Source organism: Salvelinus fontinalis, chromosome 4, assembly GCF_029448725.1.
Source record: "Salvelinus fontinalis isolate EN_2023a chromosome 4, ASM2944872v1, whole genome shotgun sequence".
Lineage (NCBI taxonomy): Eukaryota > Metazoa > Chordata > Actinopteri > Salmoniformes > Salmonidae > Salvelinus > Salvelinus fontinalis.
The window spans coordinates 74,534,552-74,560,270 of NC_074668.1; the positions used below are offsets into that span (position 1 = coordinate 74,534,552).

A 25,719-nucleotide genomic window follows, 5' to 3' on the forward strand; every position below is an offset into this window, starting at 1 on the left:
TGCACAGAGCAGGGAACAGGAAGTGTTAAACATCCTTTCATTGCCCCTCCCATTTTAAATGTAGCCACATTTGTGGACACATCTGGAAAAGTGTCAAATCGTTGTTAATGTAGAAAGCAGATCCATTCATAGCCTTATCCTTTGTCTCCTGACAGACAGACTTAATCCAATATGGTCAAGGCTGTCAAATCTATTCCTTTTTGTGACGTATAGCAAACAACCAAAGCATACACAGAGAAAAGGACTGGATTTCATTTTTTATTTGCATTCAGTTACAAGTTTCCTCTGTAAATCCTTTCTCAGAAAACTGAGGTGAGTTAAGAAATCGGTTTTGTGAGTTTGTTCCTATGGCAACTGACCCAATACACACCTTTTGCTAGTACATGGGGACGGACGTGTGTAACTCTTGTCTGCACACTGAAAGACTTAGCCAGAAACAGGCTTCTGAGAACTGATTAACATCTTCCTGGTAGGTATTACTTATTACTTGGTAGGATTTCAATCCATGATTGATACATGGCTGTTAATAATAGAGCAAGTTATCCCAACGACTGTTTACTTAAGCCACTGTTTCCATGGTAATTGAGAACATACAAGTACAGGTCAGTCTCATTTACAACCACTGACATATCTGCATTATGCTCATTCCCCTCCACACAAGGTTAACTCAATTGATGTTCACAATGTACATTACAAGTCTTAATGTTGCCAAATCAGGATCCATAAACAAGAGCATATAATGTAAAACAGAGAAAACTGACAACAATTGTTGACCGCTATACAGTGCCTTGCAAACGTATTCATCCCCCTTGGCATTTTTTCCTATTTTGTTACATTACAACCTGTAATTTAAATAGATTTTTTTTTTTTTTTTACATTTTTTTTTTTTACCCCATTTTCTCCCCAATTTTCGTGGTATCCAATCGCTAGTAATTACTACCTTGTCTCATCGCTACAACTCCCGTACGGGCTCGGGAGAGACGAAGGTCGAAAGCCATGCGTCCTCCGAAGCACAACCCAACCAGCCGTACTGCTTCTTTAACACAGCGCGCCTCCAAGCCGGAAGCCAGCCGCACCAATGTGTCGGAGGAAACACCGTGTACCTGGCCCCCTTGGTTGGCGCGCCCGGCCCGCCACACTGCGCCCAGCCCGCCACAGGAGTCGCTGGAGCGCGATGAGACAAGGATATCCCTACCGGCCAAACCCTCCCTACCCCGGACGACGCTATGCCAATTGTGCGTCGCCCCACGGACCTCCCGGTCGCGGCCGGCTGCGACAGAGCCTGGGCGCGTACCCAGAGACACTGGTGGCGCAGTTAGCACTGCGATGCAGTGCCCTAGACCACTGCGCCACCCGGGAGGCCATTTAAATAGATTTTTATTTGTAGTTCATGTAATGGACATACACAATATAGTCCAAATTGGTAAAGTGAAATGAAAAAAATAACTTGTTTCAAAAAATACCAAAAAATACAAATCTGAAAAGTGGTGCATGCGTATGTAATTCACCCTCTTAACTATGAAGCCCCTAAATAAGATCTGGTGCAACCAATTACCTTCAGAAGTCACACAATTAGTTAAATAAAGTCCACCTGTGTGCAATCTAAGTGTCACATGATCTGTCACATGATCTCAGTATATATACACCTGTTCTGAAAGGCTCCAGAATCTGCAACACCACTAAGCAAGGGGCACCACCAAGCATATCCAAACAGGCCAGGGACAAAGTTGTGCAGAAGTACAGATCAGGGTTGGGTTATAAAAAAATATTCAAAACTTTGAACATCCCACAGAGTACCATTAAATCCATTATTTAAAAAATTAAAGAATATGGCACCACAACAAACCTACCAAGAGAGTGCTGCCCACCAAAACTCATGGAACAGGCAAGGAGGGCATTAATCAGAGAGGCAACAAAGAGACCAAAGATAACCCTGAAGGAGCTGCAAAGCTCCACAGTGGAGATTGGAGTATCTGTTCATAGGATCACTTTAAGCCCTACACTCCACAGAGCTGGGCTTTATGGAAGAGTGGCCAGAAAAAAATCCATTGATTAAAGAAGAAAATAAGCAAACACTTTTGGTGTTCGCAAAAAGGCTTGTGGGAGACTCCCCAAACATATGGAAGAAGGTACTCTGGTCAGATGAGACTAAAATTGAGCTTTTTGGCCATCAAGGAAAACGCTATGTCTGGCGCAAACCCAACACCTCTCATCACCTCGAGAACACCATCCTGACAGTGAAGCATGGTGGTGGCAGCATCATGCTGTGGGGATGTTTTTCATCCGCAGGGACTGGGAAACTGGTCAGAATTTAAGCAATCATGTATGGCGCTAAATACAGGGAAATTCTTAAGGGAAACCTGCTTCAGTCTTCCAGAGATTTGAGACTGGGACGGAGGTTCACCTTCCAGCAGGACAATGACCCTAAGGCAACACGAGTGGTTTAAAGGGAAACATTTAAATGTCTTCAAATGGCATAGTCAAAGCCCAGACCTCAATCCAATTGAGTATCTGTGGTATGACTTAAAGATTGCTGTACACCAGCAGAACCCATTCAACTTGAAGGAGCTGGTGCAGTTTTGCCTTGAAGAATGGGCAAAATCCCAGTGGTTAGATGTGCCAAGCTTATAGAGACATACCCCAAGAGACTTGCAGCTGTAATTGCTGCAAAAAGTGGCTCTACAAAGTATTGACTTTGGGGGGGTGAAAAGTTATGCACGCTCAAGTTCAGTTTTTTGTCTTATTTCTTCTTTGTTTCATACCCAAAAAAACATATTTTGCATCTTCAAAGCGGTAGGCATGTTGTGTAAATCAAATGATACAACCCCCCCAAAAAAACATTTTAATTCCAGGTTGTAAGGCAACAAAATAGGAAAAATGTCAAGGGGGGTGAATACTTTCACAAGCCACTGTAGGTAATACAAAAGACTTGTTGAAAGATTTGAGTGTAAAGAAGAATGTGGAATTTGCAACATGTTTAGGAGGGGTCATTCCTTACTAGTAAAAGACAAAAGGTGACACAGGTTATGAGAAATCAGGAGAAACAAAGCTAAGTTTGTTAAATTGGTTAAAGTTAGACAAACTTTGGAGAACTGAAGAACGCTTTAATTTGGTCAGGTGGCAGATAGGGTGTACAGGAAGGAAAAGGCAGATGATGTGTACAGGTGCTGGCGGATATCTACAGAAGAATTTATGGTTGGAATTGTCACCAGTTGCACGATTATGAGTCACAGTTATATTGTGGTCATCAAAGGGAAAGAGTCACATTTTGAGTTTTGAATTCAGATTCCATACACCAGGTGTTCCACGTCTGAATCATTCCTGATTAGAGGGGAGGAATGGGGGTCTACAGAGTAAGGGGCTTAGAACCCTTGGACCATTCATTAAAGAACAGATCAAACAGGATTACCATTCCTATTTCAAATTGAATTCAAATAACCATGACGACTGTGTGACGTCGACTGACCTCAAAGGGAGGGGCGTAAAAATTATACATACGGCATCGTTTCGCAGATATTTTAAAACAGCAAACACATTTAGACACAGTTAAATGTTACTTGTGCTGTTTAGTTTCCAAGGTAACAAGAAGTATATATTTAGAGTGTACAGAACGAGGCAGAGGGGAAGAAAAGTGTTGATGCTCTTGATGGAGCAATTACAAATAGACAAAGTCCAATAGTACAGATCAAAACACCTCATCTGTTAACAGTTGGAGGAGAAGGCTCATGAATGAAACAGTCATCCTCTCATTCACCACCACTTGTGACACTTGAGTCACTTGGTATTTAAAGACATTATTGATTCATGCAGTGCAGTGCAGTACACATTTGGCCAAAACTACCTAGGAAGTTGTTATCTCATTGCTGGAGTATACAGACATCAGTGAGGGAGTTTAGTGCCTACATCCGTTGATCTGGATACTCATCAATCGGTTGGAGGCAACATTGTTCTGATTAATTCATTAGTCAAGAGAGCAAAGACATTATGGGTTCAGCCAACGGGGAGAACTGAGGAAACTCAGAATTCAAGGCAGAACTGTTACTGTATGCAACTGTATGCAACTGTGTCAGCTCAGCCATAAAGTAATGCAGTACAAATTGAGTGAGTGAGTGAGTGAGTGAGTGAGTGAGTGAGTGAGTGAGTGAGTGAGTGAGTGAGTGAGTGAGTGAGAGTGAGAGAGAGAGACGTTTTGTCTTCCGTGTATCTGTCACTTCAGCCTAGGTTGAAGATACCCAGATTAGAATCTTTCGAAAAATCAACAGATTCATGGGACCAGCGCCGTTGCTAACTAGCATAGCTGTCCCCTTTGTTTTTCTAATTCTTTCTCATTTATGCAAAGAGTTATGGGATATTAGAATCCTTGTCTTAACCTTTGATATCTTCAACTTAGGCTTCAACACAATTGTGTTTCCTATACTTCAAGTAGTGTACACAAGTCACTTGAACTAAATTAAATAAATACTCAGTAGTAACACGGAGTATACTATTAACTAAGGAGCACATGCCTACATGGATTGTTGACTATTAGTGCATGGCAGTTAAATACCAGTCAGCCTCAGAGTTCCACCATTAACAAGGCATTTGTTCTGTATGTCACCCGACCGACATCAGTGAGACTGTTCCTGGATATGATCAGTATGGTCATGTCTGACGAAGACCAGCCTGTGGTTCTGTAGTCTAGTTAAAAACAAGGAGGATTTAATTGGTGCAGGTTGAGGCCAAGTTCCAGAGGGTTATTGTTTGAATGCTGCCCTGAGTTTGGCTGAGCGTCCCCATGGGTTCTCCAGTATGTCTTCTGCCTGTGGAATCAGCACCCCTCTCTGTAGGTCAAATCAGTGACCACTGTCTTTTCCCCATCATTCTCTTCTTCCTCCTCGTCCTCCCATCGCTGGACTCTCTGATGGAGACTCCGACAGGGTGGGGCACCTACATCCTCTCCATGGAGAAAACGCTTTACCAAGCGGTCCTCTGGTGAATGGAAGGTCAGCACACAGAGGCGGCCGCCAGGTTTAAGCATTGTCTGAGCAGTGCAGAGTCCAGCATGCAGTTCATTCAGCTCATCATTGACAAACATACGCAGCGCCTGAAATGTCTTGGTGGCAACGTGTGAGGGCCGCTGAAGCCGATCTTTGCGGGCATAGAGAGCGCTGGCTGCAAAAGATCCTAGAGACAAAGAAATGCTTTTATTTAAATAAATTAAACAAATGACATGAAGCATTTATATAGCGCAGGAAGCATGTTATTCATCTGGAGAGCAGCATACCTGAAATGTTTCACATTCTATCCAGGAGACACATGGTTTTCAGCAACAGACCAGAACAGAAGTCTCACAGCTCTCTAATGACTCTTAGTTTTTAACCTAACTCCCAGTCTGAATAAGCCCCAATCATAGCCACATTTTCCCATATCCTGTTCAGGCTGCAGCTTTAATATGTGATTGACAATGACAGTAAGTAAAACCTGTAAATAAACAGGTGCTTGTGATAATACTTGAAAATAAAGTTGTGGTTCTCTTTCAGATTGCTCTCTCTTCATCCCCCCATTGCTAGCAAATACCCTATAATGGTTGCCTTTGCTTGTGCTATTTGATGACACCGTGTTCAGACAGACTGTGTTCAAGTAAGCTCAGATGGTCATGTTTGCATTTGGTACTGTTTGAAGTGCCACAAAACAATCTGTGCTGGGTGAAGAGCACGACCACTTCTCCCTGCTCCCTGGCACTGATTGACAGGGAAGGGGTCCAGACTGCAGTGCCTTCCTGGCTGCTGAAGCGCTGCTCTGTTTCCTATCTGGAGCTTTGGTGTCCCCTATCCAGAGTAATGCCAGCATTGACGTAGGACCCAGCCCATGTGTGTACGTGAGAGGAGAAGAGTGGGAGGGCAGGAGAGAGAGAGAGGAGAGAAAGAGGGAGAGCGAGAGAAAAAGAGAGAGAGAGAGCAAGAGGGAGAGAGAAAGAAACAGGGAGAGAGAGAGAGAAAGAGAGAGAGAGAGAAGGGGGGCAAGGGAGAGAGAGCAGTGTGGCATTTCCCTCCTCCTGCGTTCAACAGCACTGACTGTGAGTCACCCAGCAATCAATAGAAAACCTGCGCTGCGGCCGTGGCCCAGCCTCACCAAGTTGTGCTCTCTCTCTCTAATTCATCTTTCAAGGGTCCCACAGCTAGAGTGCACAAGAAAAAAATAAGCAAAGATGCCACAAAGCAGCAGACTGGGAAATCTAACACAAATCTAGCTACATCCAAACAATCTCACTGATCAACTGAACAGGCTGAACAAATAGCATTGCCAAACAGACACCAAATCCTCCAGACCTGTTGGAGGCAGCGGAGTTCTGAAACCCCTCTGGGATGTAGTGGTTATTACCATTTTATAAGACCGATCACTTTGTCTTCATCGCTAATGGATAAATAATATTCTAAAAATACTTTTGTCTAATGTTTTTTCGCTACAACCCTGACATAAAATCTGGAAGAATGCCAAAAAAGCGTAATTATTAACTAAGAATTTAGTCTAAGAAACATAAGAATCCCCTTGTTTAAATACATTTCTTCTCCAGGTGATGTAACCCCTGGTGATTGTCTGGTCCGAAGGTTAACATGATGGACTCTGTCTTGCTATGAAATGAAAGGGTATCGCTGAGCTGTATATGTTCTTTTCCATCTCGTTTCTATAAAGGGGGTCAGGGAAAGGCATTCACTTCACAATCATATTACAGCAATTACTTCTCAATAAAACGATACTGCACTGTGGAACAACACACCACTAAAGATAAGGGATCCAAATTACATGGCTTCAGTTGGAGTCCTGGAAAAACCATTCCTAGGCAGCCATACGATGCATGTTTATGCACAAGAGTATTTCAGAGTGATGCTTGATTATTACTTCATAAATCCTGTGTTCTATAAAGCAGTGAGGCACTTGAGGATGTATTACATCATTAATATTGTCAGCGCTTGAGGCATGAGTGCAACGGACTGCTCGTGAACTCTCCATGGAGCTTGGGCTTGTGCCGTGGTGATTATTTGTTTCTGTGAGCTGAAACCACCGCCTCATTCACGGTCTGTGGTTAGTGAAACACCACCGCCAAATGTCACCAAGTTGCAGACAGCATGACGAGGATAGAAAACATTATCTCAACTTGACTTAGAATTCACATTAGAATGTTATTCTTTTGAGGTTGTTTAACACTGGAAAGTGTGATTTAGAAATCAACACAGCGTTGCAATTCTAAGGGCTGTTCATTTGTAATTGAAGAAAACTAGGGTGTCCATTTAGCTGGGCAAACTTCACACTGACACAATGCATTTATTGCGAGGCAAACAACCACTACTAACCACATCCGTCACGTGAGTGAATGTTGGGTTGAAAGGCCACACACTCCTACAACAGTCAATCATGTTATCCTCACTAGCTGTGTCCATCACCATATCAAGGATGTGCCTGTTCACTCTGCTGCGTTAACTCTCAACAACTTGAATCCATTTGAGATGCATTTCCCAAGAGGAAGCCAGTGGGACCCATGCACTCTCGATGTTTAGTGGTTGGATGCACCATTCTGACCCACTGAATAACAGAGCCTATATGGCAGGGGTAGGCAACTAGATTCATCCGCAGCCCTATTTTTGTCGGAGCAGATGGTCAGGGGGCCAGAACATAATTATAATAATTTTTACACTGCAAATTGACCACATCTTAGCCTAAAATGAGATTGTATTTGAAAATAACAATAATTTCATACCTTGATTACAATGAGACATGATGACATATATATATTTTTAAATGGCACGAATTAAACACAATTTTAGCTGAATTCCTGGATTTTACGTTCTTATTTGACAAGTAAACGTGTTGCTGACGCGTGCTATTTGGGCTAAATGAATTGCTCTCCATAATAGTACGTCAGGAGTTCTTAAAAAATATATGTATACTTAAATGAGGGAAAACATTTTAGGGGCCTCAGTCAGCCACAGCTGTGTGGGTTTTCACAAAGGAAGGAAGAGAGAGACAAGGGGATGTATGGAGGGAGGAAGTGAGTGGGGGGAGCAAAAGGCTCCCAAGGCACCTGTCATTATGGTGTCTCAACACCTTCAACAACCCAACCACCACTGCTTAATTTGTAACAAAATAGATGCTGGGGTGCAAGCGAGAGGGGGTAGAGAGGGCTCATTAGGCATTACTGTTGACTCTAGCAGGGAAGGGGGAGGGCGACAATCGGCTTAGAATTAATATACTGGAGCCACAACTGAAGCAAAACTGCATGATTGTGTTATGCAAATGTATGTAAGCTAAACACACAAAATTAATTATAATAGTTTAATATTTGATCTGTTAGTGGATTGTTGCTTTTGTTCATCACAAGCCGAACATTTATTGTTGTATTCATATCAATTTATATAAACTATGGGTTGGTTAAGTCATATTTATTTGACTGGTTTGTCTATTTCTGTGGTGTTTTTCTCCTCGTGAATTCAGATCCATGTCCTTTAGCTAGCTCTGCTAAAGAGGTTTATAAGCAGATTAATCAAATTCAAAAACATTTCAGAATTACATTCAGTAAATTCAACTGAATGGCTCTATTGAGGCAGGAACTATTTTATTTAGTATGTCTCTACATTTCCATAATACAGGGGATGGAAAGGAAATTAAGGAGGCAGAGCTACTACTCCTTACAGAAGAGCTGCAGGGCTACTACTCCTTAAAGAAGAGCTGCAGGGCTACTACTCCTTAAAGAAGAGCTGCAGGGCTACTACTCCTTATAGAAGCGATGCAGGGCTACTACTCCTTATAGAAGAGCTGCAGGGCTACTACTCCTTATAGAAGAGCTGCAGGGCTACTACTCCTTATAGAAGAGCTGCAGGGCTACTACTCCTTATAGAAGAGCTGCAGGGCTACTACTCCTTATAGAAGAGCTGCAGGGCTACTACTCCTTATAGAAGAGCTGCAGGGCTACAACTCCTTATAGAAGAGCTGTAGGGGTACTACTCCTTATAGAAGAGCTGCAGGGCTACTACTCCTTATAGAAGCAATGCAGGGCTACTACTCCTTATAGAAGAGCTGCAGGGCTACTACTCCTTACAGAATAGCTGCAGGGCTACTACTCCTTACAGAAGAGCTGCAGGGCTACAACTCCTTATAGAAGAGCTGCAGGGCTACAACTCCTTATAGAAGAGCTGCAGGGCTACTACTCCTTATAGAAGAGCTGCAGGGCTACTACTCCTCATAGAAGTGCTGCAGGGCTACAACTCCTTATAGAAAAGCTGCAGGGCTACTACTCCTTATAGAAGAGCTGCAGGGCTACTACTCCTTATAGAAGCGATGCAGGGCTACTACTCCTTATAGAAGAGCTGCAGGGCTACTACTCCTTACAGAAGAGCTGCAGGGCTACAACTCCTTATAGAAGAGCTGCAGGGCTACTACTCCTTATAGAAGAGCTGCAGGGCTACTACTCCTTATAGAAGAGCTGCAGGGCTACTACTCCTTATAGAAGAGCTGCAGGGCTACTACTCCTTATAGAAGCGATGCAGGGCTACTACTCCTTATAGAAGAGCTGCAGGGCTACAACTCCTTATAGAAGAGCTGCAGGGTTACTACTCCTTATAGAAGAGCCGCAGGGCTACTACTCCTTATAGAAGTGCTGCAGGGCTACAACTCCTTATAGAAGAGCTGCAGGGCTACAACTCCTTATAGAAGAGCTGCAGGGCTACTACTCCTTATAGAAGAGCTGCAGGGCTACAACTCCTTATAGAAGAGCTGCAGGGCTACTACTCCTTATAGAAGAGCTGCAGGGCTACAACTCCTTATAGAAGAGCTGCAGGGCTACTACTCCTTATAGAATAGCTGCAGGGCTACTACTCCTTATAGAATAGCTGCAGGGCTACTACTCCTTATAGAAGAGCTGCAGGGCTACTACTCCTTATAGAAGTGCTGCAGGGCTACAACTCCTTATAGAAGAGCTGCAGGGCTACAACTCCTCATAGAAGCGCTGCAGGGCTTCTACTCCTCATAGAAGGGTGGCAGGGCTACTACTCCTTATAGAAGAGCTGTGGGGCTACATTCCTTATAGAAGCGCTGCAGGGCTACTACTCCTCATAGAAGCGCTGCAGGGCTACTACTCCTCATAGAAGGGCGGCAGGGCTACTACTCCTAATAGAAGAGCTGCGGGGCTACTACTCCTTATAGAAGAGCTGCGGGGCTACTACTCCTTATAGAAGAGCTGCGGGGCTACTACTCCTTAAAGAAGAGCTGCTGGGCTACTACTCCTTATGGAAGAGCTGCAGGGCTTCTATTCCTCATAGAAGCGCTCCAGGGCTACTACTCCTCATAGAAGGGTGGCAGGACTACTGCTCCTTATAGAAGAGCTGCAGGGCTATCGGTAGCAAACACAGTGTTGAGCCCTGGCTCAAAATAAGCTCTGCACCCCAACATGGCCAAACAGTCTGGAACCCTTCCTGCCACTGTAGTCTATGGGGCTTAAGAGATCTGCATCCTGAACTAAGTGTGCCTGCAAAAAGGTAGAGAGATGGAGAGAGAAAAAGAAAGACCCGTCCAATAAACCTACAGCACACTATCATTTCGGTCCTGAACACCCCCCAACCATTGCGCTACAAAGTGTGCCCCCTTACACAAATACAACCTTCCCTCCCCTCCACCCACATGGCATTCTTCCCTAGGCAACGGTGTCACCAGCAGCCTAGCTGACCCCCTGGGACCCACATGAGTCAGGACCTCTTGGATTGATTGGAATAAAGATTGCTGGTGACTCGCTCTGCTCTTCAAGAGATCAAACAACTGTTCTCCCTCACACCTGTTCTCCCTGTGTGACGCACGTAGCGCCTAGCTCCGTAACAGCCATTGAGAAGACCTCTCTTTCTAGCTCTCAGAGGGAGGCAAAAAAAACATTTACAAAGATGCATTAAAAATGATGATCCATCCTCAATCTGTGCATGAGTGTGTGTGCATGTGTGTGAACGAGATGGGCTTGGGCATAAAATGAGGTAGGGTGGGAAACGAAATCAAAAGCAACAAAGGGGAGGAGGAAGACGGGAGGGAAGAGAGAACGGGGGCTCGTGTGAAAAAGAGAAGTTGTCACTCTCTCTTGTCAGAGCGGCAGCCGCACCCTACGCCAGACGCATCTCTCTCCTCCTTATTAATAGTAATCTCATCAGGAAATTGGTGTGAGAGGCATCCAAAATACAGACAGGAGAGGATGATGCTTGAGATTAGAGCCATCGTGATTTTTCCCCAGACAAATAGGTCCCACAGGGAGACAGGGACTTAATATTTCCCTACCGTTTCTGCCCTGAGCCTCTAAAACAATGTAGGGAAGTAATGAGGGTACCTGCCACCACGCTGGCCAGCTGCTGTGTCCGGGTGATGGGGTAGACACTGCGTGCCTCCACCATGGCCGAGGCTATTTTCCTGGCGTGCCTCTCCTCCCCATAGGCAGTGAGGATGGACGCAAGAGCCTGTTGATCTAAGGCGTTCACACCGTCAGCGGCGCAGGGCATGTCGGGGTACCTACGCACAAAGAAGAGCCCAATTAGGCTGCTTGACGTCACGTCCTTGCTGACAGCGGCGAAGCCTGACATATCTCAGACACAGCTGAAAACCTCTGTGGCTAACAAGAGCGATGTAGCCAGCAGCAGAGCCATATTTCTATATTTGCCAGTTCATTTGTCTCCATTTACTCATTGACAGGTTCTCGGTACATCTCTTTAGAGAAACATAATTAGTGTGGATAAAAATACATAACTACAACAATAATAACTACAACAAAGTGTTGGGAGGGCAAGACATTTAACGCTTTAGATGAATAATGTGCCAATGATCATACATATCATGTGTCGTTTTAGTTGGTGCTGGAAAACAAATGCAAAAGGTTATGTCAGAGGAAAAATCAATGCTGACCTCTGCATATTAAAATTCCACATACGCCTCAACAGATTTGAATGCAAAGAAAAGGGGCAGGCATACAAACATCACCTGTGCAGTAGATCTTGAAATAGACAGAGTAGACTATTACCTATAAACTTGAGATCTGCCATATGAACAATTATTTAAATGGATTCATTGGTCATTTCAACTAGGATAACAGAACGAGGGTAATATAATAGAAATATATATATTTTGTAATGATTACAATAAAATGCCTTAATGAGTTTAGTACAATTGTCATACCTTATCATAACCTAAAAACAAAATATATTTTGCTCCATGTCTGTTTATGTTGTCATAAGAGACAAAAATATGTAGCTTCAAACGGTGTTTAAAATACATTGCCTACGAGGTTCCTCAAATGTGGCAAAAATAAAACACATAATTGATCGAGATGGGTTTTTAAAGTGTAAATGGGAGGTAAAGATAAAGAACAAATGCAAGCCCTTATATGTTGTCCATCTACAACAGCAAGAGTGACTCATTCCTTCATCGAACACTAACATGATATATTAGTTCATGACCCACTCTGCTTTGCTACTGTGATATGTATCGCTAATTTTCATTTTGCTGCTGTAAGGGTTGGATGATGCAGAGGAATCCTACTGATTATACAATAACAATTGCCATTCCTTTCCACAGAAACATAATACCTGTCAATTTGAAAAGCTCATGTCAAATCACTGTCAAAGTCCTCAAAGGCAAGGATAGATTGATAGACTACACATTCCAGGCCTTATGAGTGCTCAATGTGCATATCTATATATATATATACACTGCTCAAAAAAATGAAGGGAACACTTAAACAACACAATGTAACTCCAAGTCAATCACACTTCTGTGAAATCAAACTGTCCACTTAGGAAGCAACACTGATTGACAATACATTTCACATGCTGTTGTGCAAATGGAATAGACAAAAGGTGGAAATTATAGGCAATTAGCAAGACACCCCCAAAAAAGGAGTGATTCTGCAGGTGGTGACCACAGACCACTTCTCAGTTCCTATGCTTCCTGGCTGATGTTTTGGTCACTTTGAATGCTGGCGGTGCTCTCACTCTAGTGGTAGCATGAGACGGAGTCTACAACCCACACAAGTGGCTCAGGTAGTGCAGTTCATCCAGGATGGCACATCAATGCAAGCTGTGGCAAAAAGGTTTGCTGTGTCTGTCAGCGTAGTGTCCAGAGCATGGAGGCGCTACCAGGAGACAGGCCAGTACATCAGGAGACGTGGAGGAGGCCGTAGGAGGGCAACAACCCAGCAGCAGGACCGCTACCTCCGCCTTTGTGCAAGGAGGTGCACTGCCAGAGCCCTGCAAAATGACCTCCAGCAGGCTACAAATGTGCATGTGTCAGCATATGGTCTCACAAGGGGTCTGAGGATCTCATCTTGGTACCTAATGGCAGTCAGGCTACCTCTGGCGAGCACATGGAGGGCTGTGCGGCCCCACAAAGAAATGCCACCCCACACCATGACTGACCCATCGCCAAACCGGTCATGCTGGAGGATGTTGCAGGCAGCAGAATGTTCTCCACAGCGTCTCCAGACTCTGTCACGTCTGTCACATGTGCTCATGTGCTCAGTGTGAACCTGCTTTCATCTGTGAAGAGCACAGGGCGCCAGTGGCACCAATCTTGGTGTTCTCTGGCAAATGCCAAACGTCCTGCACGGTGTTGGGCTGTAAGCACAACCCCCACCTGTGGACGTCGGGCCCTCATACCACCCTCATGGAGTCTGTTTCTGACCGTTTGAGCAGACACATGCACATTTGTGGCCTGCTGGAGGTCATTTTGCAGGGCGCTGGCAGTGCACCTCCTTGCACAAAGGCGGAGGTAGCGGTCCTGCTGCTGGGTTGTTGCCCTCCTACGGCCTCCTCCATGTCTCCTGATGTACTGGCCTGTCTCCTGGTAGCGCCTCCATGCTCTGGACACTACGCTGACAGACACAGCAAACCTTTTTGCCACATATATATATATATATATATATATATCAATAATTCTCATTATATATATATACACACCTATGGGAATAAATTGTTGACCCAATTGACTTTCCTCTCATGACAGAAGCAGGGAAATAAAATTGCCACCACAGATTATAACATTTCCCAGCATGCAGTAGGAAGGAGACGCCGTATGTGTGTTGAGGAACACATACTATGTTAGAGTAACCTGGGCTGAAGGTAGTTCAATGTATCCTCCAGACACATAGGCCTATATCATTACTATTCCCTGATGCTACCCTATAATACATAGTGATTGACATAAAATGACAATAATGCTTTGTGCAACTGTGGTAGGGTGATAATGTGTGGTCCCACCTATCTGCATCCATCCTCATGTCCAGAGGGCCATCCTTACTGAGGGAGAAGCCTCTCTCGGGACAGTCCATCTGCATGGAGGAGCAGCCAGCATCCAGAAGAACAGCATCCACACTACCTGGCTGCAACCTCAGTCTAGACAGCAGGGCTCCCAGCTCACTGAAACGCCCAAGCAACGGGTGCACCCGGCCACTGGGGGAGGGAGGGAGGGAGGGAGGGAGAAAACCTTTAATCAGATAATTAAATGTCAGGAAAGAGACATGGAGAAATGGGTACAGATTATGTAAACACATTCAACACAGGTCAGAAATACTGTACAAGAATTTGTACAAGAACTCCTGTTAACACTTCCTGTTTGTTATGAATGCTTATGAGAAAAATAAAAAACACTATAAAAACCTTTTAAGCAAAAGTGGTCGACAGAAAAAGTCACCTTTTCCTTGCTGTTCAACACCCGTCTCCTCTGGACCCCATCCCCATGCAAATCCTTCCTGTACAACACACAGCTTTGTACAAGACATAGCCTCCTGCCTCGACACACAGCCCTGTACAAGACACAGCCTCCTGCCCCAACACACAGACAGTCCTGTACAAGATACAGCCTCCTGCCTCAACACACAGCACTGTACAAGACACAGCCTCCTGCCTCAACACACAGCCCTGTACAAGACACAGCCTCCTGCCTCAACACACAGCCCTGTACAAGACACAGCCTCCTGCCTCAACACACAGCCATGTGCAAGACACAGCCTCCTGCCTCAACACATAGCCCTGTACAAGACACAGCCTCCTGCCTCAACACATAGCCCTGTACAAGACACAGCCTCCTGCCTCAACACACAGCCCTGTACAAGACACAGCCTCCTGCCTCAACACACAGCCCTGTACAAGACACAGCCTCCTGCCTCAACACACAGCCTTGTACAAGACACAGCCTCCTGCCTCAACACACAGCCCTGTACAAGACACAGCCTCCTGCCTCAACACACAGCCCTGTACAAGACACAGCCTCCTGCCTCAACACACAGCCCTGTACAAGACACAGCCTCCTGCCTCAACACACAGCCCTGTACAAGACACAGCCTCCTGCCTCAACACACAGCCTTGTACAAGACACAGCCTCCTGCCTCAACACATAGCCCTGTACAAGACACAGCCCCCTGCCGCACACACAGGTGGTGGGATCTTCCCATCACGGTCATGCATTTTTCATGTGACCTTTTCAGTGAGCACAGAGATGATGGCTGGTGTGAGCTAGAGGGGCAACCATAAATCAGCCTGAGGGGCCAACAGGGCCACCCAATACTGGCAGACAGAAAGGGACAGAGATGGGGTCTTAGACACCACACCAACCTGACTTATAACATCTTCCACATCTCAGCACCGCAGACAATTGCGATTCCTCCTCATCTAACCTCCTCTAGTCTCCTCTCAATAGTCTTGTTGAAATGAAATAAAAGACCCCCATTGCTGCAATAAAGATATAATAGCAGTGGCCATCTCGATAAGGTCTCTCCCACTAACGGCTTAGCAAGCAGGCCTTGGGGTCCTTGTGTTTATACACCCACTGACGCTTGAGAGACCAAGGGTTGAGTGGAGCATCTCGCCCGCGCTGTCAGGCCAGGGCTTTTCCTTATCATGCTCTAGAAATGTTTCATTCTTCGCTGCAGTCATTAATATGCTGTAAAATCTATAGCAAGGCATTCTCCACACCCACATGCTTCACAGACTCGTCCACCCCCTCCCGGTCCCATCTCAACAGAGCAGTGCCCCCAGACAGAGAAACCATGCTCTACTGTGTACCAATGCAGTATACAGTAAGACCTTATGTCAATATGCTGAGAATTTATAGCTTCTGCAACTCATTGGTTTGAGACCGTTTTCATCAATCAGGACTCTTGATGTATTTCACTCCCTTCAGAGACTGAAGACCCCTAAAAAGTTACATTGGCTATAAAATGTAATTAAGTGTAGGAAAACTGAAGGGATATCATATTATCCATACATTGTTTCATGGACACAACATCTAAATTTACAAACCTTTGTTATCCCCCTATTCAATTAAATTTGGTTACCATGGTAAACTATACTGTGTGTGGAGATACATATAATTTCATCCAGGTAGTTGACTTGTTTAAATGCATCGTAAAGTTTAATCATAAACTTGGATTGGTACAGATGGTGTCGTGTCAATTCTTCTAGCCTCCTCCACAAATCTTACATTGTCTTCAGCAATAAGGCAGGCAGGCAAGGAGAGGAGGAGGATTAAGTAATGAAGAGACAAAGACCCTAACAAACTGTTCTCATAGTAGTTATGGCTAAGATGTGTTGAACTACAAAAGATTATGATGGAGCTTTCTTAGTAAGGGATTTTAATCTATGGATTTTATTAATTGATAATTGCAAGAGATAAGGAAATTGCCCACTTGGCCAGTGTCTCATCATTAGTAACCATCTTCAGTTACTATATTTAAGTTCCTGGTATTTTTTTTCTACACACCCTCAGCTATGCGGTTGAACTCACCTTCCCCTACACACTGAGGAGGTGCCGATGCTCTGTTTCTGTGAGCCACAGAAGGATTTAAGAATATGCAAAACAGTTGACGTTTTTTAAATTATTAACTTCTTTATGTGGCTTAGACACATGGTTGGATATATACATTCCTTATGTAAGGTGTTATATTATTAAACAGGATCAGTTTCAGTAGTGTGTGTGTGTGTGTGTGTGGTCCAAGTATAGGCTTATAATTGCTTTAGAGAACTGATCTATATGTAGTTATGCAACCCACAACATTGACATCATTCTTAACTTATAACTGAATAAAAGGTTGTTGTTTTTTTAAATGCCATCTCCCCTGGTCCACCTACAACATGTTAAATGATTGAAGAGAAGGCCACATTGGGGCATATGGTGGATTGAATGACCTTAAGTAATGCTGGACGATGCCCTGCCCTGCTGAGTGAGGTAACAGGGCTCCAGGCAAGGCAACCTTGTTAAAAAAAATTAATGATGAACTGGTTATTGTTACAACCACTCTTCTTCACGTGCATGTGTCAAACTATGGCCAGTAGGGACACTCTTCCCTCTGGACAAGGTAGACCCCAATGCCCCAGGGTGGTGACTGGGGTTACTGTCCTGCAAAGAGCACCATTTTTCAGATGAGATGTTAACACTGAGGCTCTGACTGTCTGTAGTCACTACAACTTCCATGTCACGTATCACATTAAAAGGGGTTTTGGGAACTGCTTCCATTTAAGTTCCATTAGGGTCTTCAGGAAGTGTGAAGATTGGCCATTAAACAGCGAAACTTACGTCTTTCAAAAATAACACCCTGTTCCAATTTCTGTCAAGGTTCTCCACAAGTGCTCAGCCTGCATCTATTTTTGCTACTCAATTTGCTACAGAAAATGTCCCCAGTTGTCCACAAATGTGATAAAGAAAGCCCTTCCCCTGTCTGTGTACTGTAGGCCCATCCTGGGAGTAAGTATTGGTGGTAGTATTGGTGCCCTGGAGCAGGACCTTAATAAAGGAACAGAGCTTTGAGCTGCTGCAGTCTTCTTCATATGAACGTCTGTCACCTGTTTATCTGGGTTTGAAGTAGAGCAGATAAGGGTTTGCCTACACATACTCCTCTGTTGGTTTGGTAATCCTTTAAGCGCTTCCTCTGACGGATAACACTGATGTACAGTACGGATGTACTGTGTAAAGTTCGTGTCCTATGTTTTCCTTTTTCATGACTGTAACCTGAACACATTACACAAAAATGCACTATTTTCAGCAGCACTTGAAAACACACATCTGCAGATGCCATTCCCCTCCCAACGCCCCATTTTGAGGTAAAAGTGCCAGGTGTCCTCACCGTTGAGTGCTAAGTGGGTGTGTGTGTGTGTATATATGTGTGTCCAACATGACGTGCTGCCTCTCCACAAATCAAGTCTGAAATATTCCCCAGTGCTGACCTGCTCAGCTCCTCTACCTGCGTCACTAAGGCCTAAGACAAGATGCTGATTGATTGCTTTCAGCAGGGGAGCAGTGATGAAAATATCTACAGGACATGAAAAAAGAACACACACAAAGTACCACCGGCGAAAGATGCTTGTGTTTGGTTTGGAATGTGAACTTAAGCAACCTCAACTCTAGAAGTGTAAACTAAACTTAAAAATAAACAAATGTAGCATGTTTAAGATGTAAGCCTAAGACTAAAGAGAGTTCGAGCTGTGTAGATTCTCAGTAGAGTGCCACAACTAATGTCATTGCCTCTTTCTTCTCCCTGGTAGGCCTGTTCACTAGATTTCACCCTAGGAGAGTGGAATGGTGTCTATACTAAACACAATACATCAGGTTTCTTGCTAAATGCTAATCACCCCATGCAAATCAATGACATGCAGACACCAATCACTAGTAATTTACTTTCTCTTTTTGTTAATTTTCTACTTAAAAGTTGCACACACATAAAGCACATAAAGTAAGTAGAATCTCCACAATATTGTCACACTCATAGAGAATTAAGTCTCAACATTAGGGCCTGGACTATACCAGTATCATGATACTCGTTAGTGTCGTGGCAAGGAAACAAAGCACAAAGCGGATTTACCTTCTTTAGGAAAACAGCCCTAATATGTTGGAAAAAAACATCATGATGTCATTCAGAGTCACATGTATTGATTTTCCAAGCTACAGCACACACTATTTCACATACAGCAGGTTTATAAAGGACCAAAGACTTTGATCTGCTTTGCGTTTTAATTTTTGGCAAGGAAAAAAATATTTACTATACTGGTATCGTCCTGGGCCTTCTTTCGTTTTGATTTTGGCACAAACGAAAATGTGCCACTGATTTGTCCATTGATTGATGTTACAGCATTGAAGAGTTCGGTGTTCGACTAGCCATGTGTGACATATTCACGCAGTTACAAGCCTGCTAGAGTTAGCGGCAGGCTTCATACCGTAGTAGTACAGATGAAGCCTGAGCTGGAATCTGAAGCTAATTGAAGCTGGTTAGCTTTAGAAAACACTGAGTAGATCCAGCTTCCTTCGTAGGATACCCCTCAGACCACTGCAACCAATGTGAAAGTTGTCAGGGCGTCTACTACGCTTGAAAAACGAACTCTTCCTCTGGGCTCTAATCTAAGCAACTACATAAGTGCAGATTCATATCGCTCTTCAATAGTTTGCATCAAGGCTGTACTTTTTGCAAGGCAAAAGAGAAGTGAAATCAGTGAGGATAGAAATACGGGAGAGAGAGAAGAGAACGCTCTCCAGCCCTGTTGTGTGGAGGCATTGCGTGGGCTGCAAGGGTCTTTTATACAGGCTTCCAATAATATTAGCTAATTGCTAGATTTCTCTGGCTTCTCTCAACTCACATTGTGAGTGGGTTTGGTAGGGTTTATAGCTGGGGTATATTGCTGCTGACAGAATGGCGTACTCTGATTTTCTCTCTTCCGTCTCATCCCCCTCTCATAGGCGCGTTGGTGTAGCAGACATTCCCCCCCGAGAGAGGTTTCCCCGGAATCTACGTAAAAGGATTCCTACCCACGCCATGGTCTTAGGAACATCTCATTTTCATCCTCCCTCATGCGCTCGCTCTCGCACACACTCCTTCTCTCCCTCATTAATAAACACAGTGGCCCGGTGTCTCCCTCCTCTCTTCGAAGTTTGCTGGGCTCTCCTCTCTCTTTACCTCCCACTCACCACTGACGGAACCTCAGTGGGAGGCAGCATCTCCCTCACACTGGGGCCGTGGGCCCCTGTTCTGACAAATGAGACGCCCGGCCCACCAGCTAAGCGTGGGGGGAATGGGTTTAAGTCTCCCTGACACAATGGATGTGGATGGATTGTGAAACGAGGGGCTTTAGCAGCAGTTACTCAGTGATTCGTTTTTTTTCAGGGTTTGAAGGTTGGCAGGGAGGTGGAGAGGGTTGGGAGATGGGATGCTTGCAAAAGGCTGTATCATGATCTAGCTAACCTTCAATCTAAACTATGATCCATAAATTGTTCACTACATAACTTTGAGGGAAAATAACCCACGTAACAGCACTAATAATACAAGCACATACCAATCACATTCGGCAGTAGCGCTATTGTGAATCAGACTTTATTAGTGTCTATTCTGTTTTGTAGTGTCACTTCAAATAACTGTCTCTAAAGCATGTATATATTAATCATAATGTAAGCAGGTACAGTGCCATTAATTGCATTGTAGGTAGCCTACATATTTTACAATTACTTTTATGTTATTGCATATTAAGATGTGTTAAAGGGATACTTTGGGATTTTGATCTACTTTCCCAGTCAGATGAACTGGTGGACACCATTTGTATGCGTTTGTGTCTAACATACACGTAATTTGTAACTAGTTAGCAACTTCCTTCAAACTCCAAGCAGAGACATAAAAATGGCATCCATAAGTTCATCTGACTCTGGGGAAGAAGAAAGCGCCTCATTGCCAAAATCCAGAAGTATCCCTTTGATGTTCATTGACATTTCCACATGAAGATTACATTTGCAAACAAATGTATTTATATTTGACTTGCCAATCTGTGAAATAAGTACAATTTGCACCCATATTATACATACCACTGTAATTATTATAAAAAAGGCAATCACCTGTGTTCCTTGGCCAGCTGTTGAGCTAAGCTGAATGCTGTGGGGTCTCGGTCTAGGGCCACTACTGTCACTTCAGGAGAGGCCCTCAGGATGGCTTTGGTGTGACCTCCACCTCCAAAGGTCATGTCCAGAAAAACCTATGGACACAGACAATAGGCTATATGTCGGCTGATGTAAAGGACAGTGCTTTCAGAGGCCTTACAATGACAACCCTCTATCACTTAGCCGATACATGGTCCTCATTTCTAAGGTGATCATTCAGAGAATGATTAGTTAGTATACCTCAATTCCTAATGCACTAGTACACTATGAAAGACAAAATAATCATGAAATGTTCAATCATATAATTGCAATTATATTATATATGATTGCCATTGTATTAATTGCTATCATGCACTTAAACATAGTTGTGAACATTTGAAGAACCTTTTAACCAACCATACTGCTGGAGTCTATTTTAGTTGTCATAAAACACATACCAGCTAACTAGACAGTTCTCCTTTCGCACCCAAAAGTCAATTTGTGAGTCATCCTTGCCCCTCTTGAAAGATCTTTCTTAACTCAGCCTGCTGTCCAAGCTACACCCCAGCACCAAATTCCCTGGACGATCTAAGCTACACCCACACATCACACAATATGTGTCCTGATAAACAAAAATGTCACTGAACAATAAAGACTTATCCCCAATAGTACCATGTGTAAATATTTACAATTCGGTTGACTGCCAATCTCCTTCTGGAGTTATAAGCTCAGCCCCTGCACATACTTTATCACTGCACCATCACTCTCCGCATCATCACTGTGAATGGGGATTGCGGGAAACGGCTGTCTGTGAATGAGCATTTAACTCAACAAATGGTAAAATGGCTGAACAACTGAGTAAATAAAAATGATGATATTTGTCAAAAGTATTTGTGCCTGTAGAACTTAACCATTGATTATTGCCTGAGAAAATCACTACCTAGTTTTGTAAAAATTACCCATTGATTATTTTCTGAGAAAATCACTACCTAGCTTTCTCTACTACCTAGACATTTCTCTCTCTTTTACTTCAGTGGTTTGTAAAATAATTGAGTCATCCAGATATCTTTTTAAAACACCTACAAAGTTATTATTTTCCAGTGAACAAAACACAATGAGCATGAACCAGTTAAGATATAACTTATTTATCAAGGTAATTTGCTTATAGATCAGTCTATGTAATGTCACGTTCTGACCTTAGTTCCTTTGTTTTGTCTTTTGTTTTAGTATGGTCAGGGCGTGAGTTGGGTGGGTTGTCTTTGTTTGTTTTTCTATGATTTTCTATTTCTGTGTTTGGCCTGATATGGTTCTCAATCAGAGGCAGCTGTCTATCGTTGTCCCTGATTGGGAACCATATTTAGGTAGCCTGTTTTCTGTTGGGTTTTGTGGGTGGTTATTTTCAGTCTTTGTGTGTCTGCACCAGACAGAACTGTTTTCGGTTGTTTCTTTGTTGTTTTGTTATTCAGTGTTCAGTATTGATTTATTATTAAATATCATGAACCCTTACCACGCTGCACCTTGGTACTCACCTTCTTCCACCGACGACAGCCGTTACAGAACCACCCACCAAAAAAGGACCAAGCAGCGTGGTAAAGGGCAGCAGCAGCAGCAGCAGCAGCAGCAGCAGCAGCAGTCGCAGGATTCCTGGACCTGGGAGGAAATTCTGGACGGTAAGGGACCCTGGGTACAAGCTGGAGAATATCGCCGCCCTCGTGAAGAGCTGGAGGCAGCTAAAGCCGAAAGGCGGTGGTATGAAGAGGCTGCGCGAAAGCGCGGCTGGAAGCCAGAGAGGCAGCCCCAAAAATGTCTTGGGGGGGGCTCTCGGGGAGTGTGGCTAAGCCAGGTAGGAGACCTGAGCCAACTCCCCGTGCTTACCGTGGAGAGCGAGCGTACGGGCAGACACCGTGTTATGCGGAAGAGCGCACGGTGTCTCCAGTATGTGTGCATAGCCCGGTGCGGTACATAGCAGCACTTCGTATCGGCCGGGCTAGATTGGGCATCGAGCCAGGTGCCATGAAACCGGCTCTACGCATCTGGTCTCCAGTGCGTCTCCTCGGGCCGGGGTACATGGCACCAGCCCTACGCATGGTGTCTCCTGTACGTGTACATAGCCCAGTGCTACAGGGAGTATTCAGCCAGGTAGGGTTGGGCAGGCTTGGTGCTCGAGACCTGTAGTGCGCCTCCACGGTCCGGTCTATCCGGTGCCTTCTCCAAGAACCAGCCCTCCTGTGGCAGCCCCACGCACCAGCCCTCCGGTGGCGGCGCCACGTACCAGCCCTCCGGTTCCAGCACCCCGCACTCGCCTTGAGGTGCGTGTTCCCAGCCTGGTACCACCAGTTCCGGCACCACGCACCAGGCCTACTGTGCGCCTCCAGGGTCCAGTATGCCCTGTTCCTGCTCCTCGCACTCGCCCAGAGGTGCGTGTCCCCAGCCCGGTACCACCAGTTCCGGCACCACGCACCAGGCCTACTGTGCGCCTCAACAAGCCTGAGTCTCCCATCTGTCCAGCACCGCCTGAGCTGCCCGTCTGTCCAGCGCCGCCTGAGCTGCCCGTCTGTCCAGCGCCGCCTGAGCTGCCCGTCTGTCCAGCGCCGCCTTAGCTGCCCGTCCGTCCAGCGCCGCCTGAGCTGCCCGTCCGTCCAGCGCCGCCTGAGCTGCCCGTCTGTCCAGCGCCGCCTGAGTCGGCCGTCTGTCCAGCGCCGTCAGAGCCGCCCGTCTGTCTTGAGCCGTCAGAGCCGCCCGTCTGTCCTGAGCCGTCAGAACCGCCCGTCTGTCCTGAGCCGTCAGAGCCGCCCGTCTGTCCTGAGCCGTCAGAGCCGCCCGTCTGTCCTGAGCCGTCAGAGTCGCCCGTCTGTCCTGAGCCGCTAGAGCCGCCCGTCAGTCAGGAGCCGCCAGAGCCGCCAGTCAGGAGCCGCCAGAGCCGCCCGCCAGTCAGGAGCCGCCAGAGCCGCCCGCAGTCATAATTTGTAATTCATTTCAGCAGGACAACATTTATAGGAGATCTTGAATTCTTAGCCACTGTACAGGAGGGGAGGAAAGAATGAATCAAGGCAGTGCTGTAAGGAATAAGGATACTTTTCCCAACCCACTAGTTAATTGATTAATTATTACAGTAAAAAGGCAGCTGAAATCTTATAGGATGTCATTTATAAAGTTGATAGTAAATATACAGTACAAGTCAAAAGTTTGGACACCTACTCATTCAAGAGTTTTTCTTTATTTTTACTATTTTCTACATTGTAGAATAATAGTGAAGACATCAAAACTATGAAATAACACATATGGAATCATGTAGTAACCACAAAAGTGTTGAACAAATCAAAATATATTTTATATTGTATATTATTCAAATTAGCCACCCTTTGCCTTGATGACAGCTTTGCACACTCTTGGCATTCTCTCAACCAGCTTCATGAGGCAGTCACCTGGAATGCATTTCAATTAACAGGTGTGCCTTGTTAAAAGTTAATTTGTGGAATTTCTTTCTTTCTTAATGCATTTGAGCCAATCACTTGTGTTGTGACATGGTAGGGTTGGTATACAGTGAAAGGACCGACTCTGGGGTCGAGAAGCAGGTACGGGGAGTAGAACATTTAATGAGAAACTGACAAAGCACAAGACAGGAACAGCGTCAGCACACGGGTACACAATGACAATCAACAATCAATGCAGCAGCGGAGAACAGAGATGGGGAAGTGACAAATATAGGGGAGGCAATAAACAGGTGATTGAGTCCAAGTGAGTCCAAAAATACAGAGATGCGCGTGACAGTAACCCCCTTTAGGGGTGCCACCCGGCGTCCCACCTGGGCGAGCTTAACGGGCCGGCTGAGGCACAGGCGCTGGACAAGCCGGGCTGGGCGTGAAACTCAGCCGAACCGGCAGAGGCGTGAGAGCCTGGCAAGCCGGCTGAGGCATAGGAGCCTGACTATCCGGCTGAGGCATGAAGGCCTGTCGATCCCGCTGAGGCGTGGGAGCCTGATGATCCGGTGGAGGCGTAGCAGTCTGATGAGCTGGCTGGGCATAAAATCCTGATGATCCGGCTGAGGCCTGACGTGGGATGGGCGCCTTCTGAGCCAACCGGGGCAAGAAACCTCTCGAGCCAGCTGGGGTGTGACAGCCTGACGAGCTGGCTTAGGCACCCCCGGGTCCATCGGTGGCGGCTCCCGGACCCGACGTCACCACCAACCGGAAAACCAGCACTCCCCGATGCTTCGTTTGGTGTCTACTGCATTCTGTAAGGACCGACGCTGGAGATGAGTAGCAGGTATGGGGAGTTGAACATTTAATGAGGAACAGACAGGTAACAGGACAGGAACAGCGCCAGAACACAAGGACATATGACAATCAATGCAGAAGCAGAGAACAGAGTGTGGAACCAGACAGAAATAGGGAAGGTAATGACAGAGGTGATTGCTGATGGGCGCCTTCCGAACCAACCGGGGCAAAAAACCTCTCGAGCCAGCTAGGGCGTGACAGCACGATGACCTGGCTTAGGCACCCACGGTTCCATCGGTGTCAGGCCCCGGACCCGACGTCACCACCAACCGGAACGTCAGCACTCCCCGATGCTTTGTATGAACGCTTCTGCATTGATTGTCTTATGTCCTTGTATACCTGTGTACTGATGCTGTTCCTGTTTTGTTTTATGTCTGTTCCTGATTAAATGTTTGACTCCCCGTGCCTGCTTCTCATTCCCGGAGTTGCTCCTTACAGAATGCAGAAGCCTTCAAACGAAGCATCAGGGGGTGTTGATGTTCCGGTTGGTGGTGACGTCTAAATTTGAGATATTTGGATCCAACTGCCGTGTCTTTGTGAGATGCAGAGTAGGTGAACGTAT

At 45.3% G+C, this 25,719-nt stretch overlaps 1 protein-coding gene across 1 annotated transcript; it reads right to left on the reverse strand.

Annotated features, from left to right (window-relative positions):
- Positions 1 to 251: 251 nt before the first annotated feature.
- On the reverse strand, positions 252 to 24,824 carry LOC129852929 (12S rRNA N4-methylcytidine methyltransferase-like). The gene is given in 6 exon segments (XM_055918528.1): positions 252 to 4,814; positions 4,817 to 5,163; positions 11,336 to 11,514; positions 14,253 to 14,444; positions 20,860 to 20,996; positions 24,717 to 24,824. Coding segments are annotated over 6 exon segments (1,044 nt in total). The 3' UTR covers positions 252 to 4,733.
- Positions 24,825 to 25,719: the final 895 nt, after the last annotated feature.